The sequence below is a fragment of the Alligator mississippiensis genome, chromosome 8, assembly GCF_030867095.1.
Source record: "Alligator mississippiensis isolate rAllMis1 chromosome 8, rAllMis1, whole genome shotgun sequence".
Lineage (NCBI taxonomy): Eukaryota > Metazoa > Chordata > Crocodylia > Alligatoridae > Alligator > Alligator mississippiensis.
This window is the reverse complement of record NC_081831.1, coordinates 64,401,575-64,419,060: the sequence shown is the minus strand read 5'-3', so window position 1 is coordinate 64,419,060 and position 17,486 is coordinate 64,401,575. Positions and strand designations below refer to the sequence as shown.

Sequence of the window (17,486 nt, the reverse complement as noted above, 5' to 3'; positions counted from 1 at the left end):
GCCTCCCCCCTTAATATTTATCCTGGTTTCTTTGCCCTCAGCCCTCCTCCATCCTCCCTCCTAACTGTTTTTAAGATTCAACATAAAGACAGCAGATAAACAGATTATTCCATTATGCTTTTAACTGCAGGGCAAGGGAGACGAGGATGTTTTAAATGGGATGATGAGACAAGGAACAAGGTTTCTGTGACAGGGAACATCACTTGAGTGCCAGGTTTTTGGAGTCCTTTGTTCAAGTCCCTGCTGTGCCACAGACTGTGTGTCTACAGCCCTAGAGAGCTCACTTTGGCCCAGATACCCAAATGCCTGAGGTACTGCCCTACCCTTGGTTTTACATTGCCTAACTCAGAGATGCCCTGGCACCCAGTTGAATTTTCAGACCCAAATGAGGGCCCAGCCTCCCTACAAAATGCACAGGCAGATTCCAGATCCTAAGAGAGGTACTTTCAGGTGCAAGTTGAAAGGAGACAGCCGCAGTACTGAAGCAGCTGATCTGCTGACAGGCCAGAGGTAGGTGGTACTTTCCACTGCTCTGGATCCATAGTGCTTTCCTGGCATTAGGCACCCAAGCCCAACCAGCCACTTGGGTAGCCCAGACCTAGAGGCTGATACTCTTTCTCCGTCTCCTCCTTGTGCTGTTTTACACTCACCCTAAGCTTCCTCGTGCGACAGCTGGCTTTTGTGTAGGTGTTCCACTATGCCTTTACCTTCTGGTGCAGGTACAAGGTGTTAGGTGCTCTGAACACACCTGAGGCATCACAGGCCAGGAAGTCATTCCCCTACCTCATTAGACAGCCCTGCTTTGAGATCTCTGGGACTCAGGCTTGAGGTAAAGCTCTAGCAGATCATTACTAGTAGGCCAGTGCTTAGGTGGCTGTGGGAACTAAGGTGCCTGGGCAACTCTGGGGCATAAAGAATCAGGTGGCAGCTTTGAAAATGTTCAAAGGGTGACTAAGTCCTATTCCTATGCTGATAGAGAAGCTGCATGGTGTTCTGTGTAATATTTAGGGTGCTGGCTGATTTCTTTACAGTGCTGCCTTTTGCTGAAAGGAGAGTCAGAAATATCAAATGTGTGCAGTCATGACACACCAAGGGGTGCCTCACCTCCACAGAGCACAAACCCTAATACTGTTACAGGTATTGAGAGACCCTTGTGTTTGCTCCTGGGCCAAATGGGCATGTTTCTGGACCAGAACACCCTTTTCCTGATTCCTGCTGATGATAGCAGGGCCAACATAGCTGCCAAATTTGCACAGCGGTTAATAGCAAGCAGTACATGTGAATTTGCCAAGTGCTTTGTGAGATGCCAGTTTCTTACCTCCTGCTTTGGTGCAGGCGCCCAGGAGGTTGACCACGTTGAGGTGGTGTCCTATGTGGATGAGGATCTTCAGTTCCGACATTAAAGCTTTGCACTCATTAGTAGTTGCACATTCTGCTTAAGATAAACAGGACAAGGCCATCTTTCCACAACAGGATATTTTTAAGACACAGAAAATCCTGTTTACACTTGAAAACCAAACCCACCCAGGTTCCTTGTGGTATCTCTGCCTTTCAGCCTTCTAAATGGATAAGAACTCATCCGTCTTGCTGTCTCTTGACCCGTATGAAACAGAGTAATGCTTTGCCCTTTAGAACTCTCTTCCTTTCTTTTTCATGACTTACAAAGTATTAATGTCCTGCAGTAGAACTTCACTGGTTCATGTACATACAGGGGATCCTTTGTGAAGGACTGAATATTGCCAATATAACAAATGAACAGATATGCCCCAAATGCAAGGATTAATGCATTAAAGCTGCATGAATAGTCATGTAGGAAATAATTTCTTGCCCTAAACTTTTGCCTCTTTTGGAAGAGTTGTAGAATTGTCCTCCAAATAGATGTCTGATCACTTTTGCAGTCTCAGGTCTTGTAAACTGCTCTGAGTCCCAGGTGCCTTCAGTTAACATCATTAATAACTTTAGTGACTTCACTAGATCTACCACTGATCTATAATGATACGAGTCCCATGCCTAATCATACCTAAATTGAACATGTTCTGAAAATCTTCACAATTATCTGTGCTTAGATGCTGCCTTCTACTCAGAAGCCAACAATAATGTGCTTTATGGAAGCGAGGTAGATGGCAGAACCAATTCAACACAGTCTATGTAATCCAGGCCCTTTTATTCCTTGAATGAACTGTCCCGCACTAGAGACTTTCATCTGGTTCCTCTGGGAGTAAGGTGGAAGATTAGATGGAGGTACTACCAAGGCACTTATTGAACAGTGAGGGGGTGGGAAGGCAACCTGGGAGGCACAGGGTGGAGACAGGTGTGATTAAGTACTGTGGGTGCTGCAGGAGTTGGATGGAGGGAGTAGGGGAGCTCTGGATTGATCAGGAGCCTCTGGGAACTTTCCAGGGCAGGTTTTGGAAAAGGGCATGGCATGGAAAAACCAGCAGCATAGGGAAGAGGGCTATGAAGACCCTATTGGACAGCTGCATAGGAGGAAAAGCAGGTCCAGAAGAGGTGCATAAAGGTGGTGCTGGCAAGCAGAGAGAGTTTGGCACTGGGGGAAGTGGCAGCGAGGGGAGTAGCAGAAGAGGCAGCGGGCAACAAAACCCAAGTGCTGTGCTCTCTGAGCACATCCTGGATTTTGGAGTGGCAGGGGTTAATGCCATCACCCAGCAACAATCCATAGCAGTGTGGGCCAGGGAGTGGAGACCCATCCAACAAAAATCAGTAGTCTACTGGGGAGGGAAGGGTGTGGAAAACATGCAAACAGTTGAAAAACCCAAACCCAAGCAACCAGCAAGGCATAGGAGGACTTTATTCATAAGCTGTCTGTAGAGGCTTTGTATATAAATGCCATTTGGAAGCATCTTAGGCTTCAAGTTCCCTTTCTCCCCACTGCTGGCTGGTAAAAGCGTTCCCTCATTTCAGTAATTGCCAGAGAGTTGTTCCTAATTCACTCCCTTGGCACTGCTCTTTTCAACTGCATGAACCTTTCTGCATCTGGAAGGGCTAGGATCGAGGGTTTAGATCCAATTTCAGACCATCGTAATGCAATTACATTCTGTAATCTGTTTCCCTCCTAACCCCACAGACCTGGAGGCTGCTGCTTTTGTCCACTAGGAATACAAGGCTTAATCAGCAGCACAGTGTGGAGCCCACTTGTCATTTCCTACACGTTAGCATCCACCATACAGCAGCTAATTGCTCCCATATGGCAAGCTTGCTCCCTTCTGAATGCAATGAATGAAGGAGAAGTGGAAGGGGATTGCCTTAGAGCTGAGAACTAGAAACCTCATTGCCCACGTGGTCCCAGCAGAGTCTCCTGAGAGTCTCAGAGAGAAATGTACCTTTAAGCATTTTAACAGCAACTGTTTTGCAGGTTGAAGATTTATCTATGCCAAAAGCAGACGCCTCCACCACTTTCCCAAAAGCACCGTGACCCAGTGTTTTACCTAGAGAAGCAAAGAGTCAAGAATGAGCCAGAGGGGACTTATGACAGTCTGCATCAGATAAGAGAGAAACATGCTTTCTCAGCTATGCAAGAAATACAAGACACTGGAGCCTAGGTGCAGCAAGGCCTGACAGTCCATAGAAGCCTGTATCACATACTTTCCATATATGTATATGCAGAATATAGTTTATATACATATAATTTCAGTGTGAGGCAGTATGTGATAGGTTAGATAAAACAGCATTAAACTGGAGTTCGAGTTGAATGCACATTAGGGACTGCAGTGTAAAAACATTACATTTAATTGTCTGAACACCAAGTTTTCTAAACTTGGGAAATTCACAGTTCCCTGCATACAAGCACCTTAGTTATCCTTCCCTCCTGACCCACAGTCCCTACAAGCCCACACCTAACCAGCGCAACATTCCTGCCTGACCCACAGTCTCTACATGCCCCTCCTCTTTATTCTGTAAATTCCCCTGTTTCTTCACCTCCCATACTTTCCCTGTTGAAATTTTTTTTCAGTTGGTCTTTATTACCTATTGAACAGTGTTTCTGGTGTGAATAGTCATTTTTGCCCTTTTTCTTCATAATTGGAAGTTGCACAACGTTCTTGTACAAGGACTTACATGGAGAACCGCCCTCTTTCAGACCTGCTTCCCTTTCCATTGTTCTCTGTGCAAGTGATGTAAGATATCCAAATGGTGTCCCTGGAAGGTACTGGGAGCAGTCTTCCTTCCATGAGGATGCTATGCCTTCACTTCTTTTGGGAGGTGGTAGCCATTTCAAAAGATGGCTCTTCTAAATACCCCTTCAGCATCCCTCCCAATGAGACCCACTGTCCAAAGATGAAAGTGTACTGGCATTAGAGCTAATTGGCTATGCTACACCTCCACAGAAATTCTGGATTATAGGATATTTCTGTTCTTTATATGATGGATGCCTATATCACTTACCCAGCCGCAACCTGTCTCTTGGGAACTCCCATTTACTGCTGTCATATGGGAGCCGATCACATTGCTCGTCAAGAGGCATTTCCTCTGGATCCATTATAATGGACAGGTATCCTGTTTTAATATCTGTGGCATCAGGCTGCAAATGGGGAAAAATGAGTCAAAGTATTTGCTGTGCAGCTCTAACTTGAGAGAGAAGCATGATATAGTAGAATGAACACAGGCCTGGGAACCAGCACCCCCTGCATTCTGATCCTGGCCCCAACACCCATTTCCATCTGTGGTGCTTGGACCTATACTCTTGATATCCTGCCTTAATTTGCACATATGAAGCCTGGGGAAAAAGAAAACTTACATATGTGTATCTTTCGGGGGTGATGAGAGAATTGAATTAGTGAATGTTTGAAAGCACTTTGATGACGTAAAGCCCCTGCTATTATCATTCTCAACCTGTACTCCTTTAAAGAATTCAGCACTGCTTCTAGAAAATCCTTCAGATGAGAAATGCCTTTTAAAGGGATGCTTATCAAGGCATCCTTTGTTTTATGAATTAGAAATGTGTTTAAATGGCTTTTAAATTCTGGGACAACTTGGAGCCTCAGTCTCTACACCCCTATACCTCATATTGCCATATATTCTAATACACAATGAATGAAAACCTCATGACACTGTGCATAGAATTATCATCTGGTGTTACCATCTGCCCTCTTTGAGCAAGTGTAAAAGATGACATAAGATTCAGAGGGTCTGGCACCTCTGCTGTCCTGGCAACACACTGGGAACACATGAACCTTATGGGTTCACATTTATAAGAGGAGTAGGAATTAGTCATTCAAGTTACAGGAGATTAACATTAGGACTGTGGTTTGGGCTGTGGCCAGGCTAGAGTCCTAGTCTCTCAGATCATATTTATTGTTTGTATAAGAAAGAACAAATCTAAATTTGATTTACTTTATCAAATATTCTTCAGAACTAGTCGAGGACCTACCCTACTCCTTGGAGTCTCATGAAAAGAGGCCAAGGAGTAATGAAGCATGAAAACAAGATGAACTTTGTGGTTTGCGCCCATCTCTAGAGCAAACAAACAGATTCTAACATCTTTCAAGCAGCATTCCCTCCATTGCCTATGTTTTAGGGAAAACCTTATTAGAGATGGGGTGAAACCAGAACTTCATTTTAGGGCCTTTAGATTGAAAGCCTGTCTCCGAACCTGCTTTAATGCTCTTGGGATCAGTTTGAATCCAAAGGTGGAAGCAACCTGCTTTTCCTGATCTCACTGGATGCCGAGCAAGAGGGTAAAATTCTTATAGGTAGAATTAATTTCCTGAGATTACAAATAATTAATCAACAGAAATCTTTGCCTGAAGTTTTACAAGAACAGCTCATACAGTTTTTCACCATCTGTCCCCAACCCTAGTGCCAGCACGGCCTCAGTTCTGAACTCTGAGGCTTGGCTTGAATTGGAGTTGAGCTCGGAGGCCAATTGTGTCCCATTTCCACAATATGGAAGACCTCTTACTTTTCTAAGTTTCCGAATGAAAAGAGTCAGAAGCAGCCAAAAGAGAGTAGCTGCTAGACCAGTGCAGACCAAAATGATAACTTCAATATTGGATTTCTCTTCAGAACCTGGAAGTTAAACATAAGAACAAATTCTGAATTAATTGCACTGATAAAATAATTGCAATTCCACAAAGCGTGCTTTATTTCACAAAAGAGGTAGACATGAAATCCATGAACTGTGCTGGTGTCTTTTATTCACTAGCAGTAGGCAGTACTTAGTATATCCCCATAGGTAACCGTGTATCAAATATGGGGAACAATATGTGAATAGGCTCATGGTTAAAAGGTATTATTTTATAGTATCAATGCCAAGCACTCAAGGCATTAAGTGAGGGGTTCCGAACATGAAAATCATAAACAGAGGCCAGGAGGTTCCAGCCATCCTGCTCTTCATAGTTGACTGAATGGGAGATGGTCCCAGCTAGATCCTGGCTAAATAGGAAGGAAACTTAAAGAAATCTCAGTATACAAAGGTTGAGAACCTATGCATTACACAACTCCTTGCATGAAGACCACACTGAGTCTTGGGCAGGGCTCTCATCAAGGTGTTCTAGACATAAAGTGCTAATGAGATGCTTCAGGCTCTTCATCATCATGGAACTATAAGCTTCCAGGACCAAAAAGAGGTTCAATTTAATTTTTAAGTTTTACTTTTAACCAAACCTGTTGTGCGTATGTGTGTGTGTTTATTATTTTAAAATGTATTCCCCAACTCTTGAAACAATTCTTTGCCTTGGGATAGTAGAAGGATATCATTCAAACTATGCCCGTATCACCAAACTTGTGCATTCGTTTGCAGCCTCACCTTCTATTTTAATGAATGCCATTGTACTGTCACGGCCCATTTCATTAGAAACCCTGCACTCGTAGAGGCCTTCATCATCTTTTTTCACTCGCTCAATGATCAGGGTATTATTTTCCATGGAAATTCCTGCATTGGGGGATAGTTTCATTTCAGTACATAAGGTATTTGTAATACATAATTTCTAAATGGAATTCTGTTATAAATGACTTCCCAGGTCCCTGCAGACCTGGTACAGTACTGCTGGTAGCAACCAGAAGACAATTTTGAACAGTGTATATATTACATGCGCTTTTGTTTATGCAGGTATGATGCAAACCCATTCCTTGCCATGTACTCTCAACTCATTTGTCATGCAAATTTCATGGAGATCACTCAGCAGCCTCTGTATAACAAATATATTTATTCATTTATTTTAAATGTGGAGCCTGAGACTGCTCTCATGGAAGTCAGTGGGGAATATCTAATCAACAGCAGTGCGGGGCAAGACTGGGCTCTTTTTACACCTGCATAACTCACAGCAAGATTTGATCCCAACCCCAAACTTAACATGATATGAGGGAAAGGTCATTAAAATGTATTCATCACAGCTCTGTGGTTAGACAAAAAGGCTTTGAAGACGACATTGGAAAGGGCACAGCAAGAAGGGAATTTTTTTGAGTGATCTGAGGTGCTACAACCAGTGTGTTAAATTGGATGCAGCAAAGGAAGCCTGAGGAAAAATATAAGAGAAACAGCAAAGTTTATGAACTGTGGAACGGCCTCCAAAAAGAAGCAATGGAAGCCCCATCATCTTGGGTAATTAAAATGGGGTGTCTGGGCAAAGCCCTGAAGTACCAACTGTCTAAAACCATCCTGCATTCACAGGGAGGAGAGATTACCTAGTTGTGACCTACCAGCCACTTCCAGTTTTCATTTCTCTGACTCTGTAAATGGGATTCCAAGCTAACCGGCTTGCTAAGAAGATGCAATTAGCAGAGCAAGGGAATTATGCTGGGCCTTGAATCCAAAGGGGAGTGTGCAATGTGTTCTGCCCATGAATCCTGTTGTTGTTAACAAGAGCTGTACACATAACTCGCCATGCACAGTACTGAAATATTTACCCTGAGGTGTTTTTTTCAGATATTTTATTTATGTTTCCATTGGTTGGATGAGTTACATGCTTGTCCCTCTAGAATTATTTATGAAATTTCAGTAGCTGTAAAGAGTTTCTGCCTGGAACAGTCTGATCTGAATTATGGATGATCCTAGATTTCCTTCCTACCCAAGATGAAAAATTAAAGTCAGAGGACTGGCTACTGATACCAGTTTCTCCGTGACATGAAGGAAAACTCGGGGTAGAGACACTTGGAAAGACTTCCAAGCTCAGACAAGGGAGTCCATGCTGTCTTGCAGCAGCCCTGTGCTGCTGTGCACTGTTTGATCTAACAGCCACTCCTCTGGATTGTTAGTCTGAGGGAAATAAAGAAACACAGTAATTATACTGGACAGCAGACTAAGGGTCTGACTCTTAGAGAAGAGATCAGCACTGACTCCAGCAGACTCTGGATCATGCCCTAAACACTTTAGCAAATGGATCCCCCTGTCTTGCTCACCTTAGTACACACAAGCATTTATCTTGGGTAGCAAGGGGTTCAGCATCTTGCAAGAGTCAGTTTTGTATATGTCGAGAAAGCACATAGCCAACGCTGTGGGCACAATCAGTGGCACCGGAGAAATATAAATCAGGCCCTGGCTGCCAGTCTGGGCCCTTAAAATCCAATATGCAGACCACATCAGCAGTCTGTAAAGGTCTTCCACCTGCTGGGACCTTTCTATGGTTATTTGCATCATTGTAAATGACTGCCCAAAGTACCGGGCAGTGGAAAATTGGGCCAAAAGTGTGTTGCAAACCTGTGACTCCTTTCTCATCACCACCATGTCTCTTTTCTCACATCCAGCACTGCAGCATTCCCCAGGCTCACCTGAAGCAGGTGAAATGAGATAGCCATTTTTCCACCACGTAACGTGAGGTGTCGGGGTTCCATTTGCTTTGCACTCCAGCACGATCTTGCCGCTGATGTTAACCTCCAGGTCCGTGAGGTTTTGAATAATATATGGCACGGCCTTTGCTGCATTCACAAAGGAAAACAATTCACAGTCAGCGTTAGGAATGCCTCTTTTACAGATCTACCTAAGCATCTCCAAATAAAGGCCTTGTCTTACCAGCCTGGAGGCAGCAAAGGTTTGCTGTTGTTGGGGGAACAGCACTTGGCTTAAGTTTGATACAGAGCTGAATCATAAGCAGACAGAGTGGGCAGAGCAAATATAGAAGGAGTGTGAGGGAAGTAGGAAAATGGAGAAATTCTAAGGTTTTTCTGTTGCCCTGCACCTTGTTATGTATGCTTGTCCCCTTGTCATGTATGCTCCTGCAAAGCTCAGGATGGCAAGGTTTCCTCAGCAGACCTGGTGTGAATGATTAGCAAAGGGCAGAACAAATCTGAATACACCTCAGATTATATCATTTAAAAAACCCAACCAATCAACCAACCAAAAAATCCAGTTCAAAATGTGCAGGGCAGTCACGGAAGAGGAAAAGCTGTGTGCATAGTATGAAAGGGATCCTGAAAGATCCACATGGCTAGTTTTACACAGAGAAAGTTTTTAGTGGCATTTCACATAGCATGTTTTCAAGGAGAATTTCTCCTCGGGCACTAGAGGCCAACGACAGAAACTAAGTAATAACTCACAGAAGGCACATTTAAAATTCGAGTTCTTTCATACATGTACTAACAGCTTAGATGCATTTTTTCCCTTAGCCACTGTGTGTAGGTGTCTGTGTAGGTGGAAAACTGATTAAGTGAATAAAAATATCTGCAAGGGGAAAAGCAAGTGAATCGTTTGGATGCAGCGTGCAGAAAAGGGCCCAGTGTGTCAATGTCTAGCTGTTCTGGAAACTAGTTATGAAACTAGTTATCAGTTCAAGGCCAGAACAGGCATGAGGTCTGGGTATAACAGGACGAGTTGGACTCTGCCTTACGTCTTTGGAAACAGAGAGAATTAACTGACTTAATGTCACCACCCACACACCGAACAAAACCATGGCAGCTACAGCTACAGTTTGGGTGGCAATTTTCTGTGTGAGTGGGTAGGTGGGATCACAATAATTTTTCTGTCTGCCCTGATCAGGGCCACTGCACTGGAGCAATGTTAGCAACTACTTCATATAAACACAATTGTGATCAAAACAGAGTGGACTGGCCCTAGCCTCGGCAGCAGAGAGAAGAATCAAGTCCTTTGTATTTCAATATTCAGAGGTACCAGGGATGCTGGGCCCTACAATAGTACTGATATAAGATTAAAAGGGAAGAAACAGGTTCTTGGAGTCCAGATATAGATAAAATTGCTTTTGCTCTAAGCTGTCCACTGATCACAGCATGTACATAGGAAATGCCATTTAATTATATGTTCCTGCAAATGTATTTAACTAGTCCAAAGCTAAATAACATTACACACAACCATGGCAGTCTCCTGGGATGTAATCTCATTAGATGTTTTACTTGCAGAACTGGGGTGGGCCATTTTAAGGGATATGCTGTTGTGTTGTTGGTAATATAGCCAGTGGGGCTATGTACTTTGAGTCAGCACTAAACCAGGGTCCCAGTAGGGTGTCAGGAGCATAAAATGTTACTGGAATTCCTTCCTTTCTGCAAAGGATGCTTAAGGTCCCCTGACACTTTTTACAGACCAGGGGTATCTGAAACCATTACAGGCTACACTTATAAAAATGTTTCAATGTTCTCAACTGCTTATGTGACTGAAAGCTAAATACTGAGCATTTACATGCATATTAGGACTGATCTGGGAAGTGCTGAGCACCCACCACATCCAAGGACATCAGTGGGAGTGATATTCAGCACCTCTGCTTATAGCACCTTTACATCATCTTTACCTTTGTCCATTGGCAAAACCTACCTTTGACAACAAGCTGGGTAGTTTGCTCCAGCATGTCAGTGGAATTATGCTGATTCTGAGCTTGGCACTTGTACAACCCGGCATGCTCTTGTGTGATGTTAGTAATGACCAGCATCAAGGAGATGGAGTATTTGTCAATGCTCTTATTTCTAAAGGCACTGGGGACAACCTCTGAGGAGGGGTAATACCAGTCCAGGTGGTTGTAGATGTACTTGGAGGCTTTGCAAGGCAGCTGAATGTCACTTCCCACAATGGCAGTGATCTGGGGCTCTGCCTGCAGACCAAATGGCACATCTAGGTGGAAGAGAAAAAGCAGGTTAGAATTAAAGCACAATGAAAAATATATTTGGCTGCTCTTCTGTAACCCGATGGCCAAATTTCCAAGACCTTCATCATGGAATGGGCTGTTAAAGAGTGCCCTCAGAAAGCCATGTGTGAACAACTATTTGTGCTTGCAAACTGGATAACTCTACATGCACTACTTGCCACTATACCTTTAGCCAGTGGTTCTCAACTCTTTTACACTCTGGACACCCCTTAGAAATGTCAGCTTTTAGCTTTTGAAACTTTTTTGACTATGGAAAAATAATAGGGTAATTCTTCTGTTGCAAACAGCTTCAAAAGACCGCAACAGAATTTTTTTGACACTATGAATTCCTATTTGAAATCTTTATCTTACAAATCACATGTAGATGCTTGCACACCTAGCAGTGCTAATACTTCATGGCACTCTTTGGTTTGCCACCATTAAACACCTAGCAGTGTTAATACTTCATGGCATCCCAGGGTGCTATGGCAAGTCGGTTGAGAATTGCTGCCTTAAGCCGTTCGTCCATGAATGTTTTCATGAATAAGTTACCAGTAAGTAATTGAAAGCTATCTGTAGAATTTGTTAATAGGCTGTGGCTAATGATGCTAACTCAGAATCAAGGGAGACAGATATCCAAACAGACTGATGTGTGTTCATGGGTTGTCTTCCTTCTGTCTGCAACAAAAGCCTTGAGATATTATACAGGAGTAAAGAAACGCCCTCATTTTGTTATTCACAGGTAACATTGCTTTTTTCTACAGTTCTACATTCTCCCAATCTTATTTCTACTATGCCAATATTTGTCTCCCTCACGTCTGTCACAGCGGATATTTATTTGATCACTGAATGGATTAATTGATCCAATGATTTAGAAATCCTAGTCGTCTTAACTTTTAATAGATTCAGATAAAGAAAAAGCAGGAAGCACAAGCCCATTCCATCTACAAGAGAATCTTAGGGTTCCTATATTGTTGTTACCCACTTTTTTACAAGGGACCTGGCTGAAGGCAGCCTGGTCTAACAGTTAGGTTGTAGGCACCCTGGCCAAAAGACAGAAAGCAGGGTCTGGGGCTGGGTCAAAGAGCAGGAGACGTACCAAAACTAAAGGAAAATCTGGAAGCAGAGTCCACAACACAGTTCAGGGTCCGGTCTGATGGGCAATCCACAGGGCAAAGTCTGAAAACAGCCAAATCAGGGGCAGGAGCCAGGACATAGATACACAGGGAAATCCAAAGCCAAAGTCCAGAAATAAGCGAAAAACCAGAGTCAGGAACTAGCACTGTTGAGTGGCCTGCAAACCCAGGGTCCCAGCTGGTGCTCAATGGATAGGCAGCGTCCCCAGCAGACAGGCAGGATGCTCGCTGCTCCTGAGCTGGGCAAGAGCTCATGAGCTGAGGCTTACTGCAAGCCTGACTGCCAAGGTACTTGACTCAGGCTGGCCTGCCTGATTGATGTCCCTGACATCTTTCATCCAATCCAAACACCCTTTACCTGATGTGTCCGTGTGAATAGCCCGGAAGTTGAGAGAAATTATGCCTGAGTAATGACCCTCAGATCAGATCGGGCCTCGGGCCTCCCACTACCGCATAAGCCCTCCGAGCATCAGAATGGAAGGAAACGCCATCTCCTTTCCTTCCTTCCATTCTGTGATTTTCAGTGATCCACCCGCTCCCCCCCAAGAGGACCCGAATTTCATGATTAGGTTTCATCACTTCTAATAACAAACTCCTTCATCAGTACTAATAACAAAGTCCCTGTGCCCTGGAGCTGTTTCTATCTATCCACCAGATCAAGATTTGGGAGCAACAGAGGCAAGCATTTATGAAGAATCCAGTCTGGGTTTTATTCCAGACCCAGCATGTGGTAGATGAGGCCTTTGGGAGTATCAGTTTGATGTAGTCCTCTGGCCAGGAGTAATGCTCCATGCTGAGTTTTAATGATTAATTAAAGGCTTTCTGCAAATTAGGATGTAACAGACAGTTCTTTGTGGAATGACAGCACTCGGGGTAGGAGAAGCAAGTAGTCAGTCACTGCCCGCAGAGTCTGGCAAGTTCCACCTGGGAGCTGAAATGTGGCCAGGAGGACAGGGACAAACACTGCAAACTCTTGCAAAAGTGCAGTGGAAGCTTTTATTGCTCACAAGTGGTCCGGGTGTTGAGAAATACCCACTTTGCCTAAGAACAGAATATGTATTGTGTGTAATACAGAGCCTTGAGGGGGTTCACACATAAGATTTGAATCTCTCTTTTGCAGCTCAGCTAGAGTGAAATCAGTCAGCCTTGCTTCATGGTTTCTAGAGATTGGCACCAGTGCTATTTTATGAAAGATTTGAAAAGAGTCAAGTACCCTCTGGCCACCAGTATTGAAAATGATAGTTTTCTTTGCTTTCTTTTTTATGGAATTCTTTTCCTATTTCATGCACTGTTTTGTTAGGCTCAAGTCTGCTTTCTCTTGCTTACTGTGAGCAGGCCATTGGTTTGATGAGGTGTAAATTGACTTTGGTACTATTTCTATTCTTCACATCTTGTATCCTGTGTTTCCAAAATGTCAGCAGAATGCTTCATTTGATCAGGTGAATAAAAATAATTAGAAAAGGCTGAGGCCAGCACAATTTTCCTCAGTGGGGAGAAACCGGGTCCAGTTAAAACTCCTGTATGGGGCTTTGGTAGCAACTGGTGTGAATCATAGAAAATTAGGGTTACAAGGGACCTTAGGAGGTCATCTAGTGCAACCCCCTACTCAAAGCAGGACCATCCCCAAATAAATCATTCTAGCCAGGGCTTTGTCGAGCTGGGCCTTAAAACCTTCATGGACGGAGAGGTAACTTGTTCCAGTGTTTGCCACACTCCTAGTGAAAAAGTTTTTCCGAATATCCAGCCTAAACTTTCCTTCCTGCAACTTGAGACCACTGCTCTTTGGTTTGCCATCTTCCACTGCTGAGAACAGTCTCGTTCAGGGGCGGGCAAAATGGCGGATCTGGCTGGCAGCTGGACTCCATTTCCCAGCAGCCCCTGCACACATTGCCGTGGCCAGTTTCCATGGAAACCCCAGCAGCAGCAGTGCTGTGACAGTGTGGGACCAGGGTTTCCATGGAGACCGGCCCCAGCAGCACTGGGACAGCACATGGCTGGGCAGGGAGCTGGCAGTGGCGACAGTGTGGTCCGGAGTGGGACGGAGCCATGATCCACTGCCTGCATGCCCCCTGGCCAGGGCATGCAGGCTGCACATCATGGCTGTACCCCAGCTCCAGACCACGCTATCAACACCACAAGCCCTGGAGTAGCTCGCTACCCAGCTGCACGCCCTGCCAGCACGGCCTGGGCCGGTCTCCATGGAAAACCCAGCCCTGCGCTGTCACAGCACTGCTGCTGCTGGGTCTCCATGGAAACTAACTACAGCGATGCAGGTGGGGGCTGCTGGGAAATGGAGTCTGCCAAAGGCCAAATTCAGCCCACGGGCTGGACTTTGCCTATCCCTGGTCTAGCTCCATCCTCTTTGGAACCACCCGTCAGATAGTTAAAGCCTGTTATTAAATCCCCTCTCAGCCTTCTCATCTGCAGACTAAATAAGCTCAGCTTCCTCAGCCTCTCCTCAGAAGTCATGTGCCCCAGCCCCCAAACCATTTTCATTGCCCTCTGCTGGACTTTCCAACTTGTCCACATCCTTTCTATAGTGTGGGACCAGAACGGGACACAGTACTCCAAATGTGGCCTCACCAGGGCAGAATAGAGAATAATCACTTCCCTCAATATGTTGGCAGCACTCCTTCTAATGCAGCCCAGTATGCTGTTAGCTTTCTTTGCAACAATGGCACACTGTTGGCTCATATTAGCTTACTGTCTAATGCAACCCCCAGATCCTTTTCTGCAGAGCTGTTGCCAGCCAGTCAGCCTCTAGCCTGTACCGGTGCATGGGATTGTTCCATCGTAGGTGCAGGACTTTTCACTTGTCCTTGTTGAACCTCCTGAGATTTCTTTTGGCCTAATTCTCAAATTTGTCTATGTCACTCTGATTCCTAGCCCTACCCTCCAGCTCATCTGCTACACCCCTCATCTTGATGTCATCTCTGAACTTGCTTAGCGTGCAATCCATCCCATCTTTCAGATCGTTAATGAAGATATTGAACAAAACCAGACCAGGACTGGCCCCTGGGGCACGTTGATCACAACCCATTGAGCCTGACAATCTAGCCAGTTTTTTATCCACCTTACAGTCCATTCAACTAACCCAGGGGCGGGCAATTATTTCAGGCGGAGGGCCACTTACTGAGTTTTAGCAAGCCATCAAGGGCCTCATGACAGGCAGCCAGGGGCAGATAAATATTAATTTTCTAAATTTTTCAGGGGTCCCGCAGGCCACATTTTGCCCACGCCTGGTCTAACCCATACTTCTTTAGCTTGTGTGCAAGAATGCTGTGGGAGTCCATATCAGAAACCTTGCTAAAGTCAAGGTTTATCACATTCACTGCTCTCCCCACCTCCACAGAGCCAGTGATCTCATCATAAAGGCAATCCGGTTGGTCAAGCATGCCTTGCTCTTGGTGAATCCATGCTGACTGTTCCTAATCACTTTCTTCTCCTCCAAGTGCTTAGAAATGGATTTCTTGAGGATCTGCTCTATGATTTTTCCAGGAACTGAGGTGAAGCTGACTGGTCTGTAGTTCCCTGGATTCTCCTTCTTCCATTTCTTAAAGATGGGAACTATATTTGCTATTTCTCAGTCGTCCGGGACCTCCCCCAATTGCCAGAGTTTTCAAAGATAATGGCCAGCAGCTCTGCAATCACATCAGCCAACTCCCCCAGCACCCTCGGGTGCATTGCATCCAGCTTCTCTTCTGAACTTTTTACGTGCATGTTTTTCTCTCATCTTAACATTCTGCGGAACACAGAACCGGGCTGTTTTTCTTACCCATTCCTTCGACTGACATTTCTTATTTAGCATTTTGAATATTTTTAGCTAGGACTTGAGCTATTTTCTTCCATCTTGTTAGCCTTTCAAGAAGATCTTTATGCTCTGATAGAATATTCATTGATTTTAGTAACCATGGTAGGGAAAAATCAGTCTCTCTTCCTCTCTCTCTCTCTGTTTCTCCTTTATCCTCCTCCTACTGTGTCTGGAGAGTAACCGAAGCTCTGAGAGCATGTTATGGCTTAGCTTATCCCATCTCTTACACTACTTTTCTTACACAGTCTTGACCCTGAGAAGTGATTAACTTCCTCTCCCTGAACAGATGCAGTATGTCATGAGATTCCTAATAAATGCTCTATATGAATACACCATGTGGCCTTTTCTCCTTTACCAGCAGGCCCCATGCATTTGTCTTTTTCATTGTATTACAGGCTAGTAGCAGCAATAGTCATTCAAGACCATATAGGATTTCCTAACAAAATAGGAAAATGAGCCTTTGGGGGAAGGTAGACCATCAGAAAAAAATCAAAAGGGAAGTCTGATTCCATTTGTATTTACAAGGAATTAATTGTTTTTAATTTCCTGTGTTTTGCACAATAATTGGTATAATTTAAAACTTATGCTCTTTCCTGAATTCTATGTCAGAGTCTGTCAAGATGACACAGTCTCCCCATGTCAGACCTAGCAAGTCAGATGCAGGCAGAGAGAGGGCAAGCTTGACAGTTTGAAACAACACCAGCCCTTTCATGTGTCCCATAAACTTGTCAGGAAGGAGCAAACTGATGGTGGCAAACAGTGGTAGAAATGTTAAATTCATAAAGCATTACAGCTTTTGACAGCAGATCCTTATCTGATATCTGAAATAGAATATTTTCTTTCCAACCAAGACATTTCATTGAATTTTGCTGAGCTCTTGTTACAACCAGAGAAGGGTTGTGAAGGCGCTGTTGTTGTTTGCTATTATAATTATTATGATTATTGTGTATGACAGGTGTCTTCATTGTTGGGTGCCTCGCAAACACAGAGGTAGATTGGAACTGTGTAGTGGATGCACAGTAATGTGTAGCTGCACTGTTCTGATGTGTAGCTGTACTGTCCATGGAGCAGATCAGAGACCAAATGCTGACTAATATTTGCTCAAAGCTGGAAATTCCTCAGGAGTGGGTATTTGCTGAGCTTTTGTTAAAATGGATTCAAATGTAGTTGGCTGCAATGTGTGTTCTTTGGCATTTGTCATCAATCTGTGGTTGGCAAAGACATGAGTCAGTTCCAAAGACGGGCTGACCACTTGGCTCCTGCCTGCTATGATTTACATGGGCTTGTGGGTGTCAAAATTGGGACAGACAGTACACACTGAAACAACTGATCTGTAGCTGACCCTGTAAAGAGGGTTTGGGGTTTAGTTAGCTGGAATCAAAATACTGGAGCAGGTGTCTGGCCAGAACAGCAGGGATAACACACCTAGCTTGCCTAAAGTACTGTGGGGGCTGTAGTAGGCTACGAGCAGAGAGAACATCTGCAGGAAGAACTGAACAAAGCTTTAGATCTTCCATC

General features: G+C 44.3%; 1 protein-coding gene across 2 annotated transcripts in view; it reads right to left on the bottom strand.

The window, feature by feature from the left end:
* The window catches only part of LOC102561001 (vascular endothelial growth factor receptor kdr-like), a 175,031-nt gene that overhangs the window by 38,700 nt on the left and 118,845 nt on the right, over positions 1–17,486 (bottom strand). The window contains exons 13-19 of one of the 2 annotated variants that reach the window (XM_014607206.3): positions 10,715–11,008; positions 8,725–8,871; positions 6,764–6,889; positions 5,918–6,024; positions 4,402–4,537; positions 3,342–3,446; positions 1,319–1,435 (exon numbers count right to left, since the gene is read on the bottom strand). In XM_014607206.3, the coding sequence (XP_014462692.2) occupies positions 1,319–1,435; positions 3,342–3,446; positions 4,402–4,537; positions 5,918–6,024; positions 6,764–6,889; positions 8,725–8,871; positions 10,715–11,008 (1,032 nt within the window). The remainder of the gene's footprint in view (positions 1–1,318; positions 1,436–3,341; positions 3,447–4,401; positions 4,538–5,917; positions 6,025–6,763; positions 6,890–8,724; positions 8,872–10,714; positions 11,009–17,486) is intronic. The other variant, XM_059732797.1, reaches the window with a different exon arrangement.